Source organism: Panthera uncia, assembly GCF_023721935.1.
Source record: "Panthera uncia isolate 11264 chromosome B3 unlocalized genomic scaffold, Puncia_PCG_1.0 HiC_scaffold_1, whole genome shotgun sequence".
Lineage (NCBI taxonomy): Eukaryota > Metazoa > Chordata > Mammalia > Carnivora > Felidae > Panthera > Panthera uncia.
The window spans coordinates 76,960,210-76,977,715 of NW_026057582.1; the positions used below are offsets into that span (position 1 = coordinate 76,960,210).

The following is a 17,506-nucleotide window of genomic DNA, read 5'->3' on the forward strand; positions in this document are numbered from 1 at the left end:
CACTGAACTGAGTCCTGCGAGCTTCACATGGTCTCTTTAAAGCCTGCTCTCCGGATTCTACATGTATCATTTATGTTTCATGTGTGTATTTCAGAAAAGCATTTTTCTTCTCTCTCCAGGATACACATGGACATTTGTGGTTAAAACGACAATCCCATATGACCCATTTCGAGTTTTAAAGGAAGTAGTAGCCTTTGCCTATAGAATGCTCAGGGGACTCCTATGTTAACGTGAGGTTCCAGTGTGTATGGCCTAGTTGTTTTTCTCTTGCCTTTTGATTTTTATAGGCTTTAATTAAGCCATCTTGATTTATTATTACCATTATTTCTAAATTGCATTAAGGACTGCAGCTACTCCATAAATGTCCTGTGTATAACATATATCATAAACTTCCCTCTCCATCTACAGAAAGTAAAAGACCTTGATTCTGGGAGCTGTTAAAACATTCTTTCAGAATATTTCATGATACTTTTTAAAGCATTGAAAGTGACAGTCATGCTGTATATACTTTGGTTTAAATGCCAAATTAAAATGATGTACAAAAAGGAGGCAATAGTGAGTATATGTCATAACTCTGGGAATGTGATTCTTTCACCCACTGATCCCTGCAACTAACCATACTCTACAATGACAGCCACTATTTATCGAATGTCTTTGGTGATGAAGCAAGCACGGGGTTAGGAATATTAGCACATTCAGTTCTTAGTACAGTCCTATGAGTTAAGTATTTTTCCAATTCTATAAATGTAGATACTGGTTCAGAGATGTTAAGGAACTTGCCTCAGTGACACAGCTAGTATGTGATAAGTAATTTTTGTATTGAACCCAAACACGTCCCATTTCAAAGCCATAACTCTTGCCCCTCTTCTCTTTGCCCTCCCTTTAACTGTGTTTGAAAAAATAGGATCGTAGCTGTGACAACGCCTACCTTACTTTTTCCTTTGTAATTTTAATGCATTCACACTTGTTTCCATATTTGTCTCTTAAAATGACTAAATTATGAGTATTAACTTAAAGCAATCATCACTGATCAAATCAGGGCTCATAACCTTTGTTTCCCTTCTGTCCTCGGCAAATTCTTTCTAGCTTCAGTAGCCAGTTGGTTCTGGTAATGAGGTGATGATCTATTTTGCCTCCATTCTGGCTTTTCCATTTGAAGGAGAACTATTACAAATACTATAGTTTGGCTTTATGGTAATGAAAAGAATGAACATTAAGAATCAGATTGATCCAGTTCAAATTCTGGCTTTGCCACTCATTGGTTGTGTAATCTTAGGATTGACCTAATTTCTCTGAACCTCAGTATTAACAGCTATAGCAGTGTCCAGTACAGCAGTCACTAGCTATAGGTGGCAATTAATTAAAGTTAAATAAAATTTAAAATTTAGTTTCTCAGTCACACTAGACACATTTTAAGTGCTCAGAGGCTACCTGTAGCTAGTATCTACTGTTTTGGACACACAGATAGAGATCATTTCCATCACTGCAGAAATTTGCACAGGACAGCATTCATCTATAAAATGGGGTTAATGATACTTTTCATGGAGCTATATAGTAGGGTTAAGGAAGGCACGAGAAACCTTGCATAAAGGTGCCCACTCGGGACAATATAGACCTCCTAAAAAATGCTTGTTCTCTTCCCCTTCTTCTGTCATGCATGCTCTTTTCATCCACCTTCATTTTGTTTTAGGTAAATCCATACCTGCCCTAATTTTTTCTGTTGCCTCATTTAAATATAAAATTATTTAGAAATAATACCTGGATCTTTGGTGTTTGAACTAATATTCTCAAGATAACTTGATAACTTTTACCTAAAAAAAAATGTAAGGAAAAGGCAAAGATACACAGTTATGGCATAGCCAATGGCTATGTAGTTTTACTATTGGGGAAGAAGGAGAGTATAGGCAGGAATAGGTTACCTCTGGTTTATTAGATTCCAGATCTTCGCCTAAAAGTGTTATCAAGAGCGACTTTAGCCACAATGAAATGCTTTCTTTATGGACTCCATGCCTTCTGAAGTGATTGTCCATGTGGAGCATAAATATTATTGATTTTGGAAAAGCTCAAAACCTTCACAAACATGTCCCAAGAAATTGTGTACCTTAAAGAATACTCCTTCTCTCCCCTCCCCTCCAGCTTCACGGGTAAATCTTGGCCTTTCCTTTTCCCTCTTACATTATTTTATTTTATCATGGACATTGAATCCATTTCCAGAGAACCTTTAGTACTGTTTGGTGGAATCAGTCTTAGAAATATTTGATAGTAAGACCCTACCCATTTAATGTAATAACTACTTCAGCCTTGATTTGGTATTTGTAAGAGAAAGGAAATTTTAAATGAAGTAACGCCTTTGGAGTCTAATGACTTGGCATACAAGCAAAAGAAGAAAATGGTTAGTGCCCTGCTGGAGTTGACCTGGGTACTTTCCCAGGCCAGCCACTGTCTGGGAGCAGCCCTTCCCCCAAGTGGGCTGAGGTCACAGTGCTTAGGGATCACACTTTTGGGTTTCAGCAACAACGTGTTATCAATAGACTCTTGAGAAAAGGATTTTCTTGAGAAAATCCAAATTCGTGTGTTTTTGTTTGTTTATTTATTTATTTTTCTGAAATGATTGAGTTGGTTTAACAATCATCTTGGAGCACAGGAAAAGGATTAAAGAGCATGATGAACTTTGTCTCCTACAGTGGCCACCTGGGAGAATTTTAAGGTAATTTACTCCCTTCAGGTAATACAGATGGGAAAAACAATCCAGAGCGTATTGGCCCTAAAACATTCCAAGGAACCCCTTGAAAGAATTTTCTTTGATGCTCTATTCACTCTTGGCACAGATGTGGCATGGGTGGGTGTTGTATTTAGTAGGCCTTTCTATAACAAAGGATCCTGTTCAGACCAAAGGGCCCCTCTGCCCAAGTGCATATTTAGGAGGGAATTGGGTGGGGCAGCTTCCTGCGTGGGCTGTCAGTTCATCAGTAAATACTTGTTTCATATTGGCAAGGCTAAAAAAATCTGTTCGATGCAGGTTGATGGCCCTAAAACAGTTGTTACTTTGCTATGAAAATATATCATACCTATGTGGTACCTACTATGTGCCAGGCATTGATGAGAGTATCAAACTTATTAGTTCACTTAATGCTCCTAATAACCCATGAAGTAGGTACTTTTCTTATTGCCAGTATGCTGGTGAGGAAGCTGAGGCATAGGTTGCTTGCCCAAGGTCAAGCTTCTTAAAGGAGAAGAGTAGGAGGTAAGCCCAGGACCCAAGGCCAGGATCTTAACTGTGCACCCTGCCCTGGTTCCTGGTCATTGAAAGATCACATCCACACTGCTCTCTCATTTGCTTCCATCCTGACAAGTATGCCCCAGTCTCTCTTTCTGACTTTCAGAGTTTTCTAGTTTGTTACTGACCTTCAACTCATTTTCCCCTGGAGATTTGGTACTGCTCAGTGGAACCAGTCTTAGAAACATTTTACACTAAGACTGCTCAGTGGAAGAAGGCCTTAATCACTGAGACCGGCCCTCGCAATAGGGCAGGTGCAGCCTATTGCTTTTTGGTTTTTAAACAATTAGTAAAAACTGCTTCGGGCCTCTTGTGGGCTGACCCAGAGGGGCTGTTATAAGTTTCGTGTTAGTGGGGAGAGGGAAGGCACACCATGAAGTCGGGGAGGATGCTATGAAGCTGCAATAGAAAGAGAAGCCTAAAGAGGTCTCTGGCTTGGTCTCGTACTTGGTCTCGTGACTCCATTTCCAAGATGTGGAAAGTGAGCATAAGGAGGATGCTGTTCCGGAGGAAGGTAAGCTCATGGGCCAGGGCAGTAGGAAGACCAGAGGTGAACAGGAGTCAGGACACCTCGTTTCCCCTCTTGTTGCTCATGTGAGCAGTGTGAACTGGTGCCAGTTATTTAGCTTCTCTTGATTTCAAATGGCTTCTTCTTTAACACAAGAATGTGGAACGAGTTGATTTCTAGTATTTCTGAAGTCCCGTTCAGCTTCCCAGCAATTTGATTCTACCCACACTCTTTCATAATCCTCAGCTCCTTTCACGGGATGTCATTAGTTTGACAAGTGGCTTTTTTGAGTGCTTGTGATGTCATAATTTCCTCAGATCTCACTGTTTGTATCAGACTTCATTGAGTAAGTTAAAACACCCTTCCTGGACCAAAAAACCCATCTCTACTCATTACCCCACTCACATCTTTATCCACCACTGCCTTCCTTCCTTTCCCCAGTCCACTGGTATAAACTTGTCTTCTACAGAAATAGTTTCTCTACCCTTACTTACCTTTAGTAATTTTAACTCCCTTCTACTTTTCTCCAGCAATTGTCACATGAACCTAGTTGAACCACTTTAGAAGCTAGAAGCAATTAGTCATTAAAAACAGGCCCAGAACTTGTAATAAATTGGATAAGAGAAACAGGAGAATCATGTGGCCTGATGCTGTGAAACTGACCTCATTTGCTCTACTTTTCCCTTGCCTTTCTGGGGTTTTATGAGAATGTGGGAGGGAGTTATCTAAACTGAATGATTGGGTGGGGGATTCCAAAGAGTAGAGGGTGGGAGGACTTTAGGAAGTTTTTCTTTTAAGCAACGTCCAATTTCTGCAAATTGACTTAAAAAATGCTTTTTAATGCTGATTCCTCTAACCTTATGAGAGCCAAGAAGGTTGGTTCTACTGACTGGTCTCAGGTGATGTGCCTTTTTGTTGCAACCACCCTTTTAGGCTTATCTCACCAGGTGTCTGTGGGACTGATGTTCTTATTACCTGAGGTACAGTTGCCTTCAGCCTCAGTCTGAGAGGATGGTGAGAAGGGAGAAACATGGACAATTCACTAGTAGTAAATTCTTCACACAAATATATGTTGACTTTTAAAGTAGCTGGGTACCAATTGTTTTTAACAAATAGTTACAAAGAACATCACATGGGTCAAGTGCTAACTGTTTTAACTCGGTTGTCTAAGGTGAATCATTTTATCTGACCTTTTGCACAGGTATAGCTGTTAGAAGGCTTAAGGGCCTTAAGGTTAAAACTGTCAAGGAGCATGAGTTTCCTGTCCCCTTTTAGCTAGACTAAGAATCAAATGGACATGAGACAGATGAACAGGAGAAAATCAGATTTCATTTTGTAAATACAGGGAATCCACACAGACATGTAAATTCCAAAGACAGGCAAAATGAGGTATGTATGTCATCCTAAACTGGGTGGAGGTCTGGGACTTCAAAGAGAAGGAAGGCTATTCACAGGACAACACGAGCAGATGTTTGGAATCTAGAGGTTTATCTTGCCATACAGATGGGTCACTCAGATAAAATTTATCTCTGGTAATAGCCATTATACTGGGAAGAACCCTCAGTTTAGATTTTCCTATGTAGTGAAGGGAAGGGCAAAAAGTTTTTTCTGAGCCTGCAGGATCTCCGTTGCCTTCAACACAAAATAATCTTCATGCCAAAGTGGCCCATCTTGGGGTGGCCTGCCCTTGGCCCCTACAGAACAAAAGAGATTCAGGAGAAAGTCTTGGCTTCTACCGGTTTTGTGTAGTAGGTATTCAATAAGTATTCATCACAGAATAAGACACTGAGATAAATGATGTTGGAGAGAAGTGATTATTTTTCCTCCTGAAAATGTTAAAGCATTAAATAGACTCATTTTTCAAGACCAATCAACCAATTTGCAGGCTTCTTAAAAATCCTAGAACAGAGCGCAGGCAGTAATGTCTCTGACATTGGCCGTAGCAACATTTTTCTAGATAGGTCTCCTGAGGCAAAGGAAATATAAGCAAAAATAAACTATTGGGACTATGTCAAAATAAAAAGCTTCTGCACAGTGATGGAAACAACAACAACATTAAAAGACAATCTACTGAATGGGAGAAGATATTCGCAAATGACCTATCTGATAAAGGTTTGGTATCCAAAATACATAAAGAGCTGATACAACTCAATGCTTAAAAACAAATAATGCAATTAAAAATGGGCAGAAGACCTGAACAAACATTTCTCCAAAGAAGACATCCAGATTACCAACAGACAATGAAAAAATGCTCAACATCACTCATCTTCAGGGAAATGCAAATCAAAAGTACAATGAGATAACAGCTCACACCTTTTTCATTATAGGTAGAATCAACAACACAAGAAAAAATGTTAGCGATGATGTGGAGAAAAACCCTCTTGTACTACTGGTGGGAATGCAAACTGGTGCAGCCACTCTGGAAAATAGTATGGAGGTTCCTCAAAAAGTTAAAAATAGAACTACTCTATGATCCAGAAACTGCTCTACTGGGTGTTTTCCCCCAAAATACAAAAACACTAACTCAAAGGGATACATGCACCCATGTGTTTATTGCAGCATTATTTACAATAGCCAAGATATGGAAGCAGCCCAAGGGTCCATCAGTAGATGAATGGATAAAGAGCTAGAGTGTATTATGCTAAGTGAAATAATTCAGTCAGAGAAAGACAAATACCATATAGTTTCACCATGTGGAATTTAAGAAACAAAACAAATGAGTAAAGGAAAGCAAGAGAGACAAGCCAAGAAATAGACTCTTAACTATAGAGAACAAACTGACGGTTACCAGAGGGAAGTTGGGTGTGAGGATTAAAAAATGTATTTATCATGATGAAAATAAAACGATTTAAAAATTTTGCAGGCTTCTTATTTGAACATTATGGTCAAAGCATTTTTTTGATTTCTTAAATCACCAGCAATAGTCACATTTCTAATGGTCTGAGAGTCAATATTCAAACATCTATTTGAAATACCATGCTGCTCTCTCTTACTTCTCTTTATTATTTAGATGGTAACTGCTTGCTTTCACTTAGAATTGTTTTAGGTCCAGGGGCACCTGGGTGGCTCAGTCGGTTAAGCATCCAACTTCAGCTCCGGTCATGATCTCACAGCCCGTGAGTTTGAGCCCCGTGTTGGGCTCTGTGCTGACAGCTCAGAGCCTGGAGCCTGCTTCAGATTCTGTGTCTCCTTCTCTGCCCCTTCCCTGCTTGTGCTCTCTTTCTCTCAAACATAGATCAACATAAAAAAAGAATTGTCTTAGGTCCACTGGTTGCTATTCAAACTGAGTCTCACCTATTTACCTTCATGTGTCATGAAAGTGGAGGGCTGGGGTTTTCTTCATCCTTATATCCCTGGAGCCTGGTATGTAGTTGGTGCTTAATAATTGTTGGATAAATACATCTTTGTAACAGAGTTATGCTTCATAAATGAAGGAGGGTTGTATGGGGAAAGCTTTTTAATGTGTTTGACTCCAGGGGGTTCTGTGTTTTGTCTGTGACTAGTACACAAGCCAGCTAGGCTTTTTTGCTTGATTTGTTTTTATTTTTTCTAATCAGACACTCTAGATTTTCCCCTAAGTTACAAGGGGAAAGAATGATCATTCTCACATTGTTTCGTGAAGTTCATCTTCTGTGTCATCTCAGAGGATAAAATACACTTTGTGTCCTAGTGAGAGACTAGTAGTTTAATTTCTGGATTGTTCTCTTGGCCATGGTTGCTTAACAGTTTTGTTTTTTTTTTTTTTAAGTTTTATTTATTTAACTAATCCCTACACCCAACATGGGGCTCAAACTCGTGACCCCAAGATCGAGTTGCACACTTTTCCGACTGAGCCAGCCAGGCGTTCCCATGGTTACTTAATTTTTAAAATAAACCTAATACCTTACTTACCTCTAACCCAGGGACTGGGATCAAATCATTTCCTAGGACTCAAGACTTGCCACAACTTCTATGAAATTGTATTGGCATCCGTGGGTATTGAGAGAATGCTGAAAATCTTAATTCTGCTCCATACTGTTGTATAAAAAGGCCAACAACCTTTGGGGGACACTTTATGTCCCATTTCGCCCAGATGTGCTGGGAGTGCTCAGAAACTTATTCTCGAAACTGATAGTTAGGTCTGAGAAAAATAGAGCCTCCAGTTAAAAAGGTCGACACCAGGGGACCTGGGTGGCTCAGTCGGTTAAGCGGCCGACTTCAGCTCAGGTCATGATCTCACGGTCCGTGAGTTCCAGCCCTGCGTCTGGCTCTGTGCTGACAGCTCAGAGCCTGAGGCCTGTTTCAGATTCTGTGTCTCCCTCTCTCTGACCCTTCCCTGTTCATGCTCTGTCTCTCCCTGTCTCAAAGATAAATAAAACGTTTTAAAAAAAATTAAAAGGGGCGCCTGGGTGGCTCAGTCGGTTAAGCATCCGACTTCGGCTCAGGTCATGATCTCACGGTCTGTGAGTTCGAGCCCCGCATCGGGCTCTGTGCTGACAGCTCAGAGCCTGGAGCCTGTTTCAGATTCCGTGTCTCCCTCTCTCTCTGCCCCTCCCCTGTTCATGCTCTATCCCCCCACGGCTCAAAAAAAAATAAACATAAAAAAAAAAAAATTAAAAAAAAAATAAAAAAAAAAAAAGGTCGACACCAAATAGGTGTCACGTCTCTTCCCCACACATCAGTGTTGGACGGTCTATATGTTGTTAAGAACATAAGACTGATCTTATGATTTGATGTGGTGATTCCTTTTCTCCTCATTCTTGCAGAAGCAGAAGTCTGATTTTTATCAAAGGGCATTTCCTCTGGACAGGAAACTGTTCTAAGACTTGAATGGTGCCTATGAAGCTTTCTGTATGTTATGGCGGCCTTTTGATAATCCCACACATACTAGCATCAGGAGTGAGTGGGAAAGTCTCCATTTAGACACCAGGTCAAACCAGGGGCCAGGAAGTGCTGTCTTAACTTTTCCATAGGGATTGGTGGGATATTATAATACGTACCTTTTTTGTGTGAGGGTTCCTTTTGAACACACTGCTAGAAATGTATTGCAGTCAAAATTTTTCAGTGTTAATACTTATTGGGGAACATGATTCAAGTCATCAGAGTGACATTCACGGCTGTTCCCTGGTGCACATCAAGTAAGACTGCCGTTTTGCACAAGAAGCTTGTGGCTCCAGCTTCTATTTTGCAGAATAAATTGCTGTTGGTGTTTCACACTTGGGCTCAATCTTCTTGCAGCTTTGCTCAGAGGGCCAGTGATTACTCCTAAGCCAGTTTGACTGCCATGATCCAGTACAGTAACTTGTCCATCCCAGGTGCTTAGTAAATGCCTGCTGACTGGACCAGATTTGAAAAACACTGAGACCTTCAGGTATGACAGGAAGCTGTCCCAAGAGGCAGCCATGCAGCTAGGAAACAGAGCGGCAATTTTTCCACGTCCTTCGTTGCCAAGTTCCCAGCATATGATCAGAGTGTTGGAAACTACCTTGCTCTGATGGTTGGTGGTGATTTTGTCTGCCCTTCTTGTTTTAGGCAAATTGGGTCTGTGATAGAAACCTGACTGACAGAGACCTTTCAGATGTTTTGCCCTTTGGGGGAATGTGGCTCCTTGGGGACCTTTGATAAATAGCTTTGCCTAACAAGGCAGGTTGTGTGTTACCTTGTATCATGCCAGGTTTCACTTAGTTGGTTGGATCACTGAAGCAGAGCGGGGTGCCCTTCGGCCATCAGGATTCCTAAGGAAACCAGGAAGTCAGAGCTGCTGAGCAGAAGCCTGGGGTTGGCACAGAGCGTGTGGAGGGTAATCATTCATGCTAGGGCTGGGGCTGTTTACTCTGCCCGCCTAAGGCTGGTGGCCACTGGGCGTGGTGGGCGTGCTTGCCTAAGTACCTGTTTGTAGAACAGTGAGACACTGGGGCAGAGCTAAAACAGCAGTAATCTGAAACCAGTTGTGTTGGTTCCCCACCCCCAGACCCCACCAGCTAAAATCTGCATTCCAGATGAAACCTGCAGGGAAGCAGAAGAAAGCATTTAAAAAAAAAAAAAAAAAAAAAAGACAGCTTTGAGAGCTGTAAATCAACTGCTTTTGAGAGAGTTCTTGGCATTTTGAGATCATCTGTTTCCCTACTTTTATTTCTTTGCTCTGGGCTTTGTAAGTGGCTGTTGATCTGTGTGTGCTGCTAGGTTTTTTGGCCTGGATGGTGCACAGGCTTCTGACCAAAATTTAAAGGGCAAAAAGGAAACGTTTCATCATTTTTCTGCTGATTCACTTTTGAATTTCTTGGGCTGATGCGGGGGGGTTGGGGGGGGGCGGGTTGAGGGCTGTCAGGATCTGCTGGCCAGCTCAGCACATTCGGGAGCCTCCCTTGCTCACCAATGAGGAAGTTGAAAGCTATCGGGAGAACTGCAGGCAGGCACTGGGGCGGAGCTCGCAGTGGAGTCCTGGGCCGGGATGACCGGGGGCAGACTGACTTTCCCTACGACAAAACCCCTTTTGTCCACGGGAATAAATACGGAAGTCCCAGCAGAGCAGCCTCCCCAGTCCGTGTATAGTAAGGTGCGCAGCCGAGGCTGCGTCTGGGCATTAAGCTCTTCGGACTTCTTACAGCTGGCCCTGGGCGCACCATCCTGGCTCACACCGGAAGGAGGACACAGCCAGTGACCTGAAAGAGACCAAGTGTGCTTGCTTTGGGGCGGAGTCAGGCTGCCGGGTCCTGTTGCTCTCTCTGTCCTGGAAGTTCAGAGCCCATGGTGTGGATAAACTGAGACAGTAGGGAAAGTGACAAAAGCCAGAACTTGCACCGGGGGCATTGCAGAGACATGGAGGGCGTCGGAGACTCTCTGAATGGCAGTGATGAGGTCTCAGAGCCAGAAAAACCTGAAGCCAGACTTGAAGTGGCTCAGTCGATCCTGAGCAAGTTCTCCATGAAGACTCTGTTTGGGTTTACAAGTAAGCTCGAATCTGTGAAGCCTGAAGAGGAAGACGCAGTCCTGAAGGCGTTCCACAGTTTGGTCCTGGATCCAATGCCTCAGCTGGATGATCCCAGCCATGGCTCCCATCCACAGGAGGCAGCGGCCCAGATTCTACCTGACCTGGGAAATGATGGCAAGACTGCAGGGGCAGAGACAGAGTCCGAGGGAAATCAGAGCATCATAGCAGACGCAGGGATTTCTCTCCTGGGTCAAGAGCCTCTTCCGCTCAGTACTCTGAGCGTGAACAGAGACGATGTCATTTTGGTTCGTGGGACTCTTGTGAACACCACCAGTGATTCTGACTCTGATGATGGTGGCCAGCAGCCAGAAGAGGGAAGCAACACCAGTCGCCCACAGTCTCCCAGTGTTGTAGCTGAGCCATCTCAGGAGCCCAAAGAAAAGCCACGTGATTGTGGGGAAAATAGTATCACTGGGGAAAGGGATGATGCAGAGTGCTGTGCAGAAGGTCCTCAGAGGACCCCATCCGAGATAAGTAGCAAACCCGAACCTGGTGATGGTGGTCTTCAGACAGAGCACAGCCCCGTCCAAGGGCAAGCTGGAGAAGAAAGTTCCCAAGATCCACCCGCAGTAACAGACCAGACCTTGATTGTTGGTGTTGCCGAGAATGCCGCGTCAAAAAAAGAAGTCCCTGGGGAGAAGGCATTCCAGCTTCCAGCCTTTTTTAGTGGACTTCGTGTGTTGAAGAAAGGGGCTACTGGCGAGGGAGGGAATACCATCACGGAAATTAAACCAAAGGATGGAGACCTGGCCTTGCTCAAATTGACGCAACCTGTTCAGAAGTCCTTAGCGCAGGCAGGGCCGCAGACGGTGAAGACTGGGGAGAAGACAGCTGACCCAAAGGCCACTCCCACTCTCCTGGAGCAGCTCTCTCAGCTGTTCATCCTTGACATGCCCAAAGCAGAAGTGAGGGCAGGAGACCCTGAACAGCCCAGAAAGGAAGAGATGGGCTGCGGTGCTGCCCAGGAGAGCCAGAGCGGCCCCAGCGGAGCCCAAACTCAGGGTGGAGAGGTCAAGCCAAAGCCTCCAGAGACCGCCCTCGAGGCCTTTAAAGCCATATTCGTTCGTCCCCCCAAAAAGGGGACCACAGCTGACACCTCGGAGTTGGAAGCTCTCAAGCGCAAGATGAAGCATGAGAAGGAGTCCCTGAGAGCTGTGTTTGAGCGATCCAGGTCAAGGCCAGGGGATGGCCCCTCTGATTCCAAAAGCGTATGTAGAATTGGGTTTTGTGTTTTGTCCTAAGATGCAGTGAAACCTGTAGTTTTCAGGTTTCCTGTCAAAAGCGAGTCCCAACTACCTATTGTTAGTCTCTTCTAGGTGAAGAGGATTAAGATCAAATCATCCTTGTAAGGGGTAAGGAGTGAAACTGGTGTTTTCTGTCTTCCTTATATTTTTCTGGAGTGTCATAAAAGGGCTATACATAAAGATGTGTGGGTAGGAAAGGGAAACTGTCACTCTGAGCTTAAGCATTAATAGATGTTCTTATAAAAAGTAGGCAGCACGAGGCTGTGATGCAGGAGGGAGAAACAGCCCGGATTTCCTCACCACCTAATTATACCTCTGCAAAAACTATATTTTAACTTTGAAAGTCTGCCATTTGGTGACATAGGTGTTTGTGTTAGGATTAAAATGTCCCCGTGTTGGTTACAAGGCACCCTCATCACTAGGTTTAGATTGAGACCCGGTTTTAATTCTAACTCTGCCATTTCTTGGCCGGGTGACCTTGGTCCCCTCTGAACCTCCATCCCCTCGTCCGCGTAATGAACGGAATAGCCTTCACCTTACAGGGCAGTTGTGAAGATTAAGTCAAGTTAGTACCCAGTAAGCACCTAATTAGTGAAGGCTGCTACTATTAAGAAAATTAATTCAGGTAATTCATGAAGACTAGCAGACACCTGTCTAACAGATCCCAAAGGTTCACGAGAACCGTGAGTAGAATTTTAGTGTAACTCAGCATACAGTTATCATCCCCTCTTATATACTTGATCAGTAAAGATGTTAAAATTTTTAAAATCTTTGGAAACATTCTTAGGCTGTAGTTAAGAACTAAACGCGATATAGCATTCTCCTAGTTGTAAAACTCAACCCCTATAAAAATGGCTTGAGTATGAAGGCCATCTCATTTATTGAAAGAAAAGGAAAGGAAAACAAATTGAAATCAGCAATGTGTCGTGCTTAGAGAGGTGTATCTTGACCTACAGCTGAGTTGTTTGGGATTTCTCTATTAACATTCCTATAAATGTACCTGATTATAGTACATTTATATCTATGTCTTCAGTTCAAAGTTTGTGATTTCTTTTTAAATAGTTGTATGATAAACATCATCTATTATTTGTTGTATCACACATGGTCTTGAGTGTGTGTGTGCGTGTGTGTGTCCCCCCCCCCCCCACAGCCCCCCAATTGATCACTTTACCTTTCTGGAAAAGGGTCATTCTGGAGTGAGAAGTTTCAATTACAGTGAATGAGTGCAATGTGCAACAGGCCATTAAAAGTGATTTTAGGGTTAGAGTTAGCATGTTTTCAGGGATTAATTGGCATTGGCCAGATTTCATTTAACTTTTTCTTTCCCCACTTTTCCACAGCCTGACCACAGCCCCACTGAGCAGGACGATAGGACTCCCGGCAGACTCCAAGCTGTCTGGCCACCCCCAAAGACAAAAGACACAGAAGAAAAAGTGGGATTGAAGTACACCGAAGCAGGTAATGGGAAAAGAAGCCAGGTACCCAGAAATGAATCCTTTGCTGCAGTGGCTTTTAGTGCTACTTCAGTACTCCCAGAATTTGAGTTTTTGTTTCGCTGTTAAATGTAAGATTGAAGCCTTTTCTTTTGGGTTGTGCTGTTAAAGGGAACCTTTGCACAGTTATCATTAATGAATCTGTCAGAGATGAAAGGTGAATGCAGTGGAATGAATGACGGGGGGCAAGGTGTGTAAAGTAGGAGAACCTTTGGGGAGCTAACCGAGCAGGTAGATTACACATTCCTCAGGAAGCAGGTGGTATTCTTCATACTGTTGTGAGCTGGCGGGGTTGCTGGAAGAGGCAGAGTATGATTCTCCAGAGCTGCAAACCGATTTGTTGTTTGTCTTTGAGAATGCTTTTGAGCTACAGGAACCTTGTGTGGAGTGAATGTACAGAGGCTGTATCAGTTACTCTTTCACTTTTGTTACACAAAGCTTTATTTAATGCATGGCCAATTTTAAAGCAATCTAACTCTCTGGAAACCTTCCCAGGAGCTTTGCTTGAATATGTTAAAATGGAACGGGCATTTAGATATTTTTACTCTAACTGGAAGGTTCACAGGGGGAAAAAAAAAAAAAGTAGAGGATGGCGTATCTTGATTGAATATATGTGTTTATGTATCTTGGATGAAAGCTCTTTGTTTTCGTCCTGATATTGGAAGATTATCTATTCAGGTTCATATTTTGCTGGTTGTCTTCGGATATGTGTGTCCATGAAGATCAGTCTGTTTACAGAAAAAGGCTTTGCTTCCTATTCACTGATAAACATGAATGGATCAAATTTGGGGTGGTTTAGTAATATGTGGGTTTTCTGCAGTATCTTAAATTACTTTAGTGATTGAGAATACAGATATATTTTAAGTTGGCAGATGAATCTTCACTTCTACGATCTGATGGCTTTTAGCCTCCACTTACACAATTGCAAACTTGTGGCTCTCGCAAGGCATCAACTACTTCATAGCATTTTTTTTTTCCTGTAGTGCTTGACTTACAGAATGAAAAGTGTCATAGCCTCAGTGAAAAAAATATATACAGCTGTTCCAGTCTTCTTGCCTGCAGTTGATTTTTTTCCAGAATTGGAGTGTTGGTGGTTGCAATAATTGAACCACCTACCAAGTTCTTTCTCATGATCTGGCACAGTTTGAACAATTAAAAGTGCTAATGTTTGCTTTCATGGAAAACCAGAACACTGAGAGTTCTGATTCCTAGTTCATATTGGTGATCCAAGTCTTGTTCTTGTCGGTGTGTTGGGGCAGTCTTCTGTATAATGACGGGCATTTGCTGAGTAGAGAAGTAACTAAATGTCATACATGGCTTTCTAATCCACTTCAAGTCCTATTTGGGGGCATTTATACCTCTACAGAGATTCCTTAGTCCATTTCTGGAAAGTCAGAGGAACACTGTAGTTGACCTCCTCAGTGGCTTTCCCAGTCTTGGCTTGTCATGAAATGTATTCTCACAGCTTCCTGAGGTCTTGGATGAGATGGGGGTGGGAAGTACCCACAATAGTGGGGCTCCTGGATGAGCTGTGACAGCACAGTGACCCAGAGGGTTGGGTATTGTCCGAAGAAGGCCTCCCAAGTCCCCAGCCGGTTCCCACGGGTGGCAGCACTTTCTTCCCATGCTGCCAGGTCTGGTGCTGCACTTTCTTAGAGGCTTCTAGGTGCTCCTTACTCTCCTGATGTCCTTTCGGTGGGTGTCAAAGAAGATAAAGTGCCTGCAGTTACCTATTTTTTACCCCATTACTTGATCTTAGTGTAGGGTTGCCTTGTCATTGATTGCTAATTTTGAGGAAGCTATAGCATTTTCCTTGTGATTTTCTTAAACTGTTGTTGAGAAAACTGGAGCCTTGTAAGCATTTGGTGTATTGTTTAAAGCATTTTATGTTGTTGCCATTGGTTTCCCTGCTTTGAGGGAAACCTACAAAATTTGCCACTCTGCGGAGACACAGAAACCGTGAGATTAGATTCAGGATATTTAAGGTGTTTGAAGTCTTATGCTTTTACGTCTTCAGTGCTCTTTATTTATCCTTAGGTGTATAAGACTCTAGCATTCCTATTTCAAGTGTGTTGTTGGAATTCTGTGCTGTGAACATTTAAGCCTGGTCCTTGGCAGAGCTGGGAAAGAAATGGTGTTTTTCATCATGAGTCCTATACTGTCCTTGTGCCGCCCTCAGACCCTTCAGACTTGCTACTGCTTGGATTTTCCTTTATACAGAGTTTATCATTCAGTGATTTCCCCCCGCCCCCCCACCAAGGTCTTAAGAGATCACCTAATTACCATAAGTTCACCTTTTGTTCAAGGATAAAAAGAAAGCTGGTATCAGAGAATCTGTCCCTTTAAACTATGGCTTCTGGAGCTCTCTAGTCCTAGGAGGGTAGCTGGAGCCCACTGCTAAGAGGCTCTCTGCCACTCCCAGAGCCATCAGCATCATTTATAGTTAGTGACACTGCAACTACCTTCCTTGGCAGCTAAAGCCCATCGGAGCCTCCAGGGCCATCCTGGTAACACTGTGCCCACCATCGGGGGCTCTTCCACTGCCAGTGTTTGAGCTCTTGGAACTTCGGTGATGTGCCAGCTAAGAGAATCACCAGCACCCATCAGAGCCATCGTGCAGGAGACTTGCTGCAGGTGCTGGAGTTGACCTCTTCTGCTCAGTGAGCAGCCCCAGTGTTAACTCATTGGGCCTGAATTGCTCTACTCAAATAAGAGCACATTGCTTTCTGCCATCTCCTGTGCTGTGCCCTCTTACCTCATTGTCTATGCAGTCCTGCTTTGTGTTTGGGATGCCTCACACCTATTGGGAGTGGAAAGAGCATTTCCCTCCCTATTCCTGGGAATTGGGATTGGGACAGTCTGACTGACAGACCCCATGTTCTTCTCAGAATGGTCTTTCCTTCTTTGGGTATAGGAGTTTGCTGTTGAAACAAGCTTTGTGGGATGATCTTGGTTTTGTGTTTTGTTTTTGTTATTTTTGAGGAATCTCTTTCAGCAGGCTCCTCATAGCCTTAGGAGGTTAATCAACTCACATTGATTCTGTGCCACTTGACTGTGCTGCAAGACCAGAAACATCTGGATGCGGTAAACTTGATTAGCTTTTGAAGCTTGAGGCAAAGTAAGACTCAATCACAGCAAAGTGAAAAGGTGTGTTGTGAAACCTAAAAGTGTATACCTTTATATGTAATGTGGCGAAAGCAATTTGTTTCTATGAGAAATAGACAACCAGTGCTCTCTGCTATTTCTCTTCTAACATGCTGTTTGGTACATGCTGAAGTTATATAAGGGTAAGTAACTTGCCCAGTTTTTTGTTGTGTTTTTTTAAAAATATTTTTATGTTTGTTTATTTTGAGAGAGAGAGACAGAGAGACAGAAAACACAAGCGGGGGATGGACAGAGAGAAGGAGAAACAGAATCCCAAGCAGGCTCTGTACCATCAGCCCAGAGCCCAATGTGGGACTTGAACCCACAAATTGTGAGATCATGACCCAAGCTGAGATCGAGTTGGACACTTAACCAACTGAGCCACCCAGACGCCCCCGTAACTTGCCCAAAGTCTTAAATAAAACCTGGAAAAAAAAAAAAAAAGAAAAAGAAAAAAAATAAACAAAACCTGGAAAACACAAGGATCTTGGTACTGTGAATGGTTGAATCATAGAGTTAACATAGGGTTAAATGTTTTTTTTTCTCAAATATGAAAAAAATGTTCTAAATCATGTTAGGTCACTTTTATTTTCTTTTTGCTTTGTGAAGTTTCTTTAGTTTTTTTTTGTTTTTGGGCAATTACATATATTGCTGTATTAACTAGGGTTCTGTCAAGAATCAGGTGACCAATTCGGGGCACCTGGGGGGCTCAGTCGGTTAAGCGTCCAATTGTTGGTTTTGTCTCAGGTCATAATCTGGTGGCTTCGTGGGTTCAAGCCTTGCATTGGGCTCTGCATTGACAGTGTGGCTCCTGCTTGGGATTCTCTCTCTCTCTCTCTCTCTCTCTCTCTCTCTCTCTCCCCCCCCCCC

At 42.9% G+C, this 17,506-nt stretch overlaps 1 protein-coding gene across 3 annotated transcripts in view; it reads left to right on the forward strand.

The window, feature by feature from the left end:
* Window positions 1-17,506, forward strand: part of FMN1 (formin 1) — a 427,872-nt gene that overhangs the window by 126,709 nt on the left and 283,657 nt on the right. For 2 of the 3 annotated variants that reach the window (XM_049611644.1, XM_049611645.1), the window contains one exon: window positions 13,340-13,457. In XM_049611644.1, the coding sequence (XP_049467601.1) occupies window positions 13,340-13,457 (118 nt within the window). Of the gene's footprint in view, window positions 1-10,108; window positions 11,964-13,339; window positions 13,458-17,506 lie in introns of those variants that run through there. The other variant, XM_049611646.1, reaches the window with a different exon arrangement.